Consider the following 10510-nt stretch of genomic DNA (forward strand, 5'->3'; position numbering starts at 1 on the left):
CACACATTCTCACACACACATACACACACACATACACACACACATTCACACACACATACACACATTCTCACACACACATACACACACACATACACACACACATTCACACACACATACACACATTCTCACACACACATACACACACACATACACACACACATTCACACACACATACACACATTCTCACACACACATACACACACACATACACACACACATTCACACACACATACACACATTCTCACACACACATACACACACACATACACACACACATTCACACACACATACACACATTCTCACACACACATACACACACACATACACACACACATTCACACACACATACACACATTCTCACACACACATACACACACACATACACACACACATTCACACACACATACACACATTCTCACACACACATACACACACACATACACACACACATTCACACACACATACACACATTCTCACACACACATACACACACACATACACACACACATTCACACACACATACACACATTCTCACACACACATACACACACACATACACACACACATTCTCACAAACACACACATTCTCACACACACACATTCACACGTACCCATTCACACACACATATTCACATACACACACACGTTCATGAATAGAGGTGAATGGTTGTTTAGATGTGCCACCTCGATGCTAGTGCACATGAGTGAAGCTATCGGATGGTGCCAGCTGCTGCTGGGGACGGGGGTCGGGGGGGAGTCACAGCGTTCCCTTACACCACAAGGTTTCAACTCGATTAAAGGGACGCCACTCCTATTGGAGGCCTCCAGTATCAGCTCCCAGAAATCTTGGGGGCGGGCGAATTCAGGGTACAGAAGTAAGTGTGGGACCTGCAATCCAATGGGGGATTCAGGCCAATCAGTCAGCAGCAGCTCACGCCACTTCACTCTGCATGGTTCGGCTTTAACTCATTCTGTCCTGTCATTCCTGTGCAATCTGACATCTCACCCTTCACCAACACAGACAGCATTCAGCCTGTCATTCCTCCCTGTTAGAGTCCAGGCAGCCAAGGCCTAGAGGCAATGTGATACATCGAAGCCTCTCTAGAGTAATCCATCTAGTCCCACTCTTTGACTCTATCCAGCCCGAACCAAATTCCTTTCAAAGTTGTTCATTGTCTCTGTTTCCAGCAGAGGCAGCAGAGATTGAGAGTTCCAGTTTGCTGCCACTTTTAAAATTAATCATTCATGGGATGTGCTAGGCCAGGATTTACTGCTTATCCCTATGTCCAGAGGGTAGTTGAGAGACATGTACATTGCTGTGGGTCTGGAGTCACGTGTAGGCCAGACCAGGTAAGGGACAGCAGATTTCCTTTTCTAAAGGACATTGGTGAACAGGTGGGCTTTTACAACGATCAGCAGTGGTTACTCAGTTGCCATTAGGCTAGCTCTTTTTAATTCCAGATTTTATTCAAATTTTACCATCTGAGATTTCTGGATCAGTGACATTACCACTGCTCTGTAATCTCCCATTTGCTGTGTCAAGAAAGAAAACCTCTTTGCCTTTCTTGCCTGGAGTAGTCAGTGTCCCCTTAGTGCTATGGTGCATTCAGCTTATGGGAGCAGTTTTTTAGTCATCGACCTTATCTGGACCTTGTTTGCCTCTGTCATATCTCCTTCCAATCTCATTTGTTCCAAGCGGAATAAACCCAGTTTCCCCCCCTTGACCACTTATCTAAAGCTCCTCATGCCCGGAAACGTCCTGGTAAATCTCCTGTGCACCCGCTTAGGGAATGTTTACTTCTTCCGAAAGTGCGGTGAGTAAAAATGGATTGTGCTTCCGAAAGGCCCAGTGCTCTTGAATCCTAAGATTTCTTGAAAGATGTTCAAGCACATGTGTCCGATGCGACCTCTGCCCTGAGGAGGAACCAAGTCTGCTCCCTCTGCAAGTCACACAGAGGGAAGGCAGCAACACATTTGCAGAGGCTCAATGGGAATAGAAGAATCCAGCCTTCACAACTTACCCTCCCTCTGGAATAGTCTCCCCTCTCACAGCCAGGCCTCCCAGCGCACTCTGTGAGCACGTGATTCAATCTCTGCTGGTTTTGAGGTCTCACTATAGAATCCTTCCATTTGGTCTCACTGTAGAATCAGAGGCCTGACTGATATTTCCTTTTTATATTCTAGTCAACAAAACGTGTGCTGACAGTCTGGGCAGTGCTGGGGAGGAGTGCTGCAGTGCTTTGGCCTGGACGTTAATTGATCCGTATCTTGGGTGGATCTAAAAGACCCCCCAGAAGAATAGACCCTCTGTCAAATATCGGATATTTATCCCTGAGCCAACATGCATAAAGCAGATTCCCTGACTACTGTCACATTGCCGTTAGTTGGAGCTTGCCTGCTGTGTAACGATTCCACTTCGCATTGGCTGGAAATCACTTTAGGGACAACCTGGTGGTGGGGGTGGCGCTACGAAAATGCAAGCCTTCCTTCTTTCTTCACCGACTGGGCTGTTCGCAGCACTCTTTAGGGCAACCTTTGTGTGTGTGGCAACACAGGTCACCTAGCCTTAGGTTTCACCTTTAAAGATGTGGCTGTGATTCTGGCGCAAGGTGAAGGAGGTTGCATTTATGTAGCGCCTCTGAGAATCGAGAGCCTTGCTCCTGCTGTCGCGGTGTGAGAAATGCAATTTGTGCGTGCCACAACGTATCGGAGCAGTGGATCTCTTTTCCTGCTGATGGTTACAGGAGAGATATCTTGGCCAGATTCCTGATGAAAGGCTCCTGCCCGAAATGTCGATTTTCCTGCTCCTCGGATGCTGCCTGACCTGCTGTGCTTTTCCAGCGCCACTCTAATCTTCAGCAGCTGCAGTTCCCACCCCCCCCACCCCCCACCACCCCTGCAAAGGAAGCACCTCTGACGAAGTCGAGCTTCTCCAGGACTTCACTCGAATGTCACCCGAGATTTTGTGGTCAAAACCTCTGGCGTGGGCTTCAATCCCACAACCTGCTGACTCAGAGGTGAGAGTGCTACCCACTGAGCCACTGCTGACACAGTTTGTGGTTTTATATATTTTCTTTTGCTATTTTTGCTTGTGGACATTAGAAAGCTCATTTCCAGGGTTTAACTCTGAGCTCACTAACCTCCACATCCTGAACACTTGGCATACCTTTGAAGATCTGGGTGCCTCCTCGGCAGACTCACTCACTCACTCTCTCTCTCTCTCTGACGTGTACAATTTAATCTGTGGCCAAGTTCATCAGCCAGTTCAATGTTTCCGTGAGCTTGGGTCTCCTTCCCTCCAAGCTGCACTTGAGTTGCAAGCGCCCTCGTTCGAAAACGTTTGCCCCTTGTTCTCAAATCCCTGCAGGCCAGTGTCCCCGCCACCTCCTCTGCTCACTAGCCCCTTTGAAAGCTCTGTCCTCCTCTGACTTTCATTTCTTCCTCCAGCCATACTTTGAATTAAAGGAGAAAATTAATGATTTTTTTGTTTGTTTATCAGTCTGGATTTTCTTTTTTCTCAGACCTCCTGATACTCGAGTGGCCAAATCTTCCAAATGATTTGTGCAAATCATTAGTTATTCTGAAGAAGTGGGGGAGGGGAATGCTTGAGGACATTGTATTGGACTGGGCTTCAAAAAGCAGTCAGGCTTCATTTAGGAATTCTTTAGCGATCTAACTGCCTTTTTATTTCACCCCCCCCCCCTTTTATTTTATCATGGGGATGTGGGGCACCACTGGGGAAGACTGGCATTTGTTGCCCATCCCTAATTGCCCTTGGCCTCTGTGGCTTGCTCAGCTATTTGTGAGTCAGCCATGTTGCTGTGGGTCTGCTGTGTTGTAGGCCTGGCTGGGTCAGGGTGGCAGATTTCCTTACCAAAGGTGGACAGTAATGGGGGAAGCAAAGTAAAACAAACACAAAAAAGCAACTCCAAGGCAGATATAAAAAGGTTCCAACAAAACCATTACCAACTACGATTAAAAACTGCATGTATAGGCCCGAAGACTATTCACATCAAACGTGGAGTTTCTCCTCCCTCGATTCCTTCTCCCCATTTTGGCCACTCATCTCAGTGACCTTTGAACCTTGAGTCGCTTGTCATAATGTCATAAAGCACGGAAACAGGCCCTTTGGTCCAACTGGTCTATGCCAACCATTATCCCAAACTAAACTAGCCCCACCTTCCTGCTCCTGGCCCTTATCCCTCCAAACCTTGCTTATTCATATCTTTTAAATGTTGAACTGTACCCACATCCACCACCACTTCTGTAAGCTCATTCCAGACACGAACCACTCTCACTGTGTGAAAGAGTTGCCCCCATGTCTTTTTGTAAATCTCTCCCCTCTCACATTAAAAATGTGCCCCCTAGCCTGGAAATCCCCCACCCTAGGGAAAAGACATCTGCCATTAACCTTATCTATGCCCCTCATGATTCTCTAAACCTCTATGAGGTCACCTCTCAACCTCCAACGCTTCGGTGAAAGAAGTGCCAGCCTATCCATTCTCTCCTTTATAACGCTCCGTACCCAGCAACATTCTAGATAACAACAGCCGAGAGTATACTATGTGGCCTCTTCATTTCTTCCAAAATACAAAGAGATTTTTTAAAAAAGCACCTCCCGGAAGTGAGCAGAGAGGATGCACTTTCTGTGGCAACATTAAATTGACTGGTTTCCCTTTGAATACTTGAGACTCAAACCAGTCAGCATTGGATGTCAATCTGCTGCTTTCCATTGAACATTGGAGTGAAGATTAATCCAAAACCCTTCGAAACTTGCCGTTAGTTTCTAGGGGAATAAGATTCTGAGGGATCTTGTCAGGGTGGGTTCTGAGAGGACAGATGCCGTTGTGGGAGAGGCTGGAATAACAGGACACTGCTTAGGAAAAGAAGTCTCTCCATTCAACACTGGGCCTAGGAGAATTTATTTTTTCTGAGGATTGAGAGCCCGTGGGGACTCCTTTCGCCGGACGGCAGTGAAGGCATATGGAGTATGCTTCAGGTCGAAGTGGGTGGATTCTTGTTTAATGAGGGAGCCAGAGGATATTGGAGATAGACAGGAATGCAGAGTTGAGACCACAGTCAGATCTGCTAACGAATGATCTTATTGAGCTAGCTCAAAGTGCCAAATGGCCAACTCTTGTTCCTATTTCGTCAGTTTGTATTAGCGCGATACAACGGTATAGGCACAGTCCAGGCTGTTGCTTGAAGATTGATGAATTGTTTTGTAATGGGACATTTTGTTTTCTTCTTATCTACAGGGGGTCCCCGGGGTGCCCGGTCTTCCTGGAGTGCCTGGTTTGAAGGTGAGGCAGTTTGGTTTCCCTGATGAAGGCTTTTGTGAACGGTCTCTTTGTATCTTTGGCCAGTTGATGTCTGTGCCTTGACAGGGGTGAATGAGCGACAACTGAGGTGGGAACTTTGACTCTTGTGAACTGGGTCCCAAGTTGCAGGTCTTGGTGAAGAAGGTGGATAGGAAAGAATGTGCATTTTTCAGAACCTCAGGAAGTTCCCCAAAGCATTCGACAGACAATGGAGTGCTTCCACCTCGAACCGCTGCTGTAATGTCTGTGGTCTGGCTGCCAGAGGAAGCCCAGTAAAGTCTCACAGACAGCATTGAGATGATTGACCGGACAATCTCCATTTAATAATGGCTGAGTGATTAATACTGGCCACCAGGAGAACTTCTCTGTTTCAAAGCATTCCCAACATGATACGGTGATAATGTTGGCCTAGTTAAGGGGTGGCTTGATGCGTATATAAGGGAGTAGGATAGCAGAGGTACACAGGTCAAAGTTGGGGGAAACAATTACGAGAAAGTGAGGACTGCAGGAGAGTCAGAGTCGAAACATGTGTTGCTGGAAAAGCACAGCAGGTCAGGCAGCATCCGAGGCACAGAGAAAGTGAGGACTGCAGGAGAGTCAGAGTCGAAACATGTGGCGCTGGAAAAGCACAGCAGGTCAGGCAGCATCCGAGGCACAGGAGAATCGATGTTTCAGGGAGAAGCCCTTCATTGTGAAGGACCTATGCCCCAAACATCGACTCTCCTGCTCCTCAGAAACAATTATGAGCCGAGTTAAATATAAAGGCTGCAGAGAAGAGATGGGCCAAATAGCTTGTAGTATGCTGTAACTTCCATGAAAATGCGCTGTAAAGAGAGATGTGTTGCTCAAGCTTTTGCGTTGCGCTCATCAGGACCAATGCAAGAAAGCCAAATTTCAAACACTCACAACAATTTATACTACAGCAGGAAAGGGTGGCCAGCTCACTGTTCTATCATTGTCGGGAACCATGGATGGAATATTACTCGAGCGACCACTCTCCCTGCCTTCTAGCTTTTAACGCTGGAGACTGGACAAAACTAGAGAAGCCAACTTCAAACCTCAACTTCACTTGCCGGTCTATCCATCTTTTATCTCGAACGAGGCTCTTGCGCCATGAACCTAACTGGTAAAACGTGTCTCACCGTATCTAATTCGATGCGTGTGAGGCTAGTAATTATCTGTCCAATTCTGAGAAGGGATGTTACACATCACAGGCACCCAGCAATTTGCAGAGGCTTGGCCTCCAAACTCAAAACCTTTTAATAGTTACCAACTGCCTGTATACGTAGTTAATACATAACTGATGAGAGCAGCCACACGCTACCTCAGCATCAAACAGAATAAAACTTCTGCCCGTGGTGGAGGGATAGGGAAATGGATCTTGGTCTTGAGGGGATGTGAGGGTAACGGTTTTCTCCTACAGAGTAATAGGAGTCTGGAACTCACTGCCTGTAAGGGTGGTGGATGCAGAAATCCCTCATAACATTTAAGAAGTATTTAGATGCAGACTTGTGATACCTAGGCAGACAAAGCTGTGAGTCAAGTGCTGGAAAATGGGATTGGAGTAGTTGTTTTGTCTGGCTCAGATTCAATGGGCTGAAGGGGGTTTTCTGTGCTGTAGACCCACGGCCGAACATTCTCCGTTACTTGATGTAAGTGTCCAGAACAAAGGAACTGAATGTTTAAATTAGAGCCAGGCTATTTAAGGTGATATTAGCGAGTACTGCTTCACGCAAAGGAAGTCTGGAAATCTTCTCTTCCTCCTCCTCACCCTGCCAGCTAAAATACCCTCCACAAACAGCTGTTGTTGCTGAGGATGGCTTGACATTTGTGAACAAGATGGCATTGTTATATAGCTGTTAGGTTGAGGTCATTAAGGGATCTGGATTAGTGTGAGATACAGATCAGCCAAGGTCTCTGAAACTTTAAGTGAAACAACTTTAAGTAAATCAGAGTTTCCCATTCGAACCAATGTTACATTTGTAGTTGGGTTCTCTCACATCTTTCTCATCAGAAAAAAAACGTTAAGGCATTTAACCCTGTATTTTGAAATACATTACAAAGCATAAATTCTATATTTATCAATGAGATAAAATAAAATAACTTTTCAAATTTAAAAGAAATAGCTCACTCTACATGCTGCTGCCATCTCTCCCACTCACTGTATCTCCTGCATTCCCCTTCTCCCAGAAGGACAGACAGGAATGTCTAAGGAGAGAGGGTTGGTTGGTGAGGAGGAGGTTGGTGAGGGTAGCAGAGAGGGAGAGGCCTCTCGAGTGTCGTCAACAAGAGTCGTGTGAGCCAAGGTCAAAGAAGTTGAATTGAAGCAAAGGGGAAGTTGGATGCCTGCAAACTGACTGACATCACAACAGAGCGACGTAAAACAGGGCTCCTCTGTCATTGACCGGTGGAGAGAGTTAAAAGGGGCTGGGTGAAGTGCTCCTGTTCTAACGCCCTGTTTGCTTTCTCTCCCTCTGTAGGGTGAGCCAGGAATCCCAGGAGAGCTGGTGAGTGGTGCCTGCCTGTCTACAGGGGCTCGGCCAGGGGCCTGTTTGATCCAGCATTGTCCTCTTGGTCATTCTCAAACTCTCCCCTTGGGGGATGCAGCGTAGGGTTGACACTATGTCGGTGGCTGACATGGGCCCACTGCTCCCACAATGTCTTTTCTCCCCAGCCAGCCCCCACCCCCACAGCGACAGGGACAGTGTATCGACCCGAGGCATTAGCTGCCGCCTGAACCCGTCGGCCAGTCTGCGTCTCCGTCGGGTACCGACATTGTGAACGGGGCAGCCCAGCTGGTTCCTGTGACCTAGGCGTGGCCCAACCCACTCAGGAAGCCCCCTTCTGCTCTGCCCAATCCCACCCTCACCCCCGCTACTATGTAATAACTGAGGATTTTCCCTCAGGAGGGGGAGGAAGGTGTTGGGGGTGGGGGGGGCGGGAAGACACCACAGAAACTGTGGGGGGGGGGGGGGGGGGGGGGGTGCGGGAAGACACCACAGAAACTGAAGACAAGAATTGTTTCCGTGCGATGGTGGTGACAGGGGGGAGAATGGGCCATTGGGAAGACCCCCTCCACTGCTGGACCTGGCCATTTGCAGCTTCTGTCTAGACCCAGAGCTCCCTGGAGAGGAGGGCCTGCTGTGTCCACTGCTGTGAACTCTGCCGTCCTCACCCAGTCCAGCCGGCATGTGACCCTAGGTCACAGTCACCTGGTAGCTGCTGAACTGCCCCCTGCAATGGCTGAGCGATCCATTCAGGGGTGGCCTTGCCAGCGGTGCTCAAATCCCATCTGAGTGGTTTCTTTTCCTAAGAGCTGATAAGTTCAATTTCCTTTTTGTTTTCCAGGGATTGCAGGGACCTCAAGGATATCCTGGAGAAATCGGGTTAACAGGACCACCTGGCCCTCAGGTGAGTAAATGGAGTCACAGCCAAGCAGCAACCTGTACTGAAAATGGAAAGGCATGGGGCCACAGAGCGCCTGAGTCATTTCCTGCTGTGCTAAATCTGTCCTCAGTTGGTTGGGTTCATCTGGCTTCCAGTCACTAGAGTTTCTGATAGGCATTGAATAGCTGGTCCAATTAAACCAAGTGCCACATCCCAGTCCCTGTGGGAACCAGTGGTGGAGTTGTCAACGTTCATAGAATCCCTGACAGTGTGGAAACAGGCCCTTTGGCCCAACAAGTCCACACCGACCCTCCGAAGAGTCACCCACCCAGACCCATTCCCCTAACCTATTACTTTACATTTACCCCTGACTAATGTGCCTAACCTTCACATCCCTGATCACTACGGGTAATTTAGCATGGCCAGTTCACCTGACCTGCACATCTTTGGACTGTGGGATGGGATCGGAGCACCCGGAGGAAACCCACACAGACACGGGGAGAATGTGCAAACTCCACACAGTCAGTCACCTGAGGTGGGAATTGAACCCAGGTCCCTAGCGCTGTGAGGCAGTAGTGTTAACCACTGAGCTACCGTGCCCCCCAAACCTAACGTTAACTGCACCTTAGGGTGAGGCAGCTGTCCAGGTTTCCATTCAGGCCTTCCAACTCGGAGCTGTTTAGGGTGAAGGGATTTGTCGGTGTGTTGTCATCTGCGGGGGATGTGTCCCTCCCACTTTACAGAAGCTCTGGGATTCTACCCCATTCGTTTTCAACAGATCCTCGTATGGCAATGACTTCTGATTGCAGAGTGACATTTAGCTGGTTTTTGCAGAGGGGTTTATTGCATTTCTCAAACAAACAGGCTATGGCTGTTTTCCCTGGAGCGTCGGAGGCTGAGGGGTGAGCACAGAATTCCCAAGTATATTAGGGTAGGTCCAATCAAGGATAGTAGTGGGAGACTGTGTATTGAGTTGGAAGAGATAGGAGAGGTCTTGAATGAGTACTTTTCTTCAGTATTTACGAATGACAGGAACCGTATTGTTGAAGAGGAGAGTGTGAAACGGACTGGTAAGCTAGAGGAGATACATGTTAGGAAGGAAGATGTGTTGGACATTTTGAACAACTTGAGGATAGACAAGTCCCCCGGGCCTGACGGGATATATCCTAGGATTATGTGGGAAGCAAGAGAGGAAATTGCAGTACCGTTGGCAATGATCTTCTCGTCTTCACTGGCAACGGGGGTGGTACCAGGGGACTGGAGAGTAGCGAATGTTCTGCCCCTGTTCAAAAAAGGGAATAGGGATAACCCCGGGAACTACAGGCCTGTTAGTCTTACTTCTGTGGTAGGCAAAGTAATGGAAAGGATACTGAGGGATAGGATTTATGAGTATCTGGAAAGACACTGCTCGAATAGGGACAGCCAGCACGAATTTGTAGGTTTTGCCTTACGAGTCTTATTGAATTCTTTGAGGAGGTGACCAAGCATGTGGATGAGGGAAGAGCAGTGGATGTAGTGTACATGGATTTTAGTAAGGCATTTGATAAGGTTCCCCATGGTAGGCTTATGCGGAAAGTCAGGAGGCATGGGATAGAGGGAAATTTGGCCAATTGGACAGAAAACTGGCTAACCGGTCGAAGGCAGAGAGTGGTGGGAGATGGTAAATATTCAGCCTGGAGCCCAGTTACAAGTCGAGTTCCGCAGGGATCAGTTCTGGGTCCTCCGCTGTTTGTAATTTTTATTAATGACTTAGATGAGGGAGTCGAAGGCTGGGTCAGTAAATTTGCAGATGATACAAAGAT

At 48.0% G+C, this 10510-nt stretch overlaps 1 protein-coding gene across 3 annotated transcripts in view; it reads left to right on the forward strand.

Annotated features, from left to right (window-relative positions):
- The window catches only part of col18a1a (collagen type XVIII alpha 1 chain a), a 304262-nt gene that overhangs the window by 228369 nt on the left and 65383 nt on the right, over positions 1 to 10510 (forward strand). For all 3 annotated transcript variants that reach the window (XM_043693212.1, XM_043693211.1, XM_043693210.1), the window contains 3 exons: positions 5259 to 5303; positions 7802 to 7828; positions 8670 to 8732. In XM_043693212.1, the coding sequence (XP_043549147.1) occupies positions 5259 to 5303; positions 7802 to 7828; positions 8670 to 8732 (135 nt within the window). The remainder of the gene's footprint in view (positions 1 to 5258; positions 5304 to 7801; positions 7829 to 8669; positions 8733 to 10510) is intronic.

The sequence above is a fragment of the Chiloscyllium plagiosum genome, chromosome 7 (genome assembly GCF_004010195.1).
Source record: "Chiloscyllium plagiosum isolate BGI_BamShark_2017 chromosome 7, ASM401019v2, whole genome shotgun sequence".
Lineage (NCBI taxonomy): Eukaryota > Metazoa > Chordata > Chondrichthyes > Orectolobiformes > Hemiscylliidae > Chiloscyllium > Chiloscyllium plagiosum.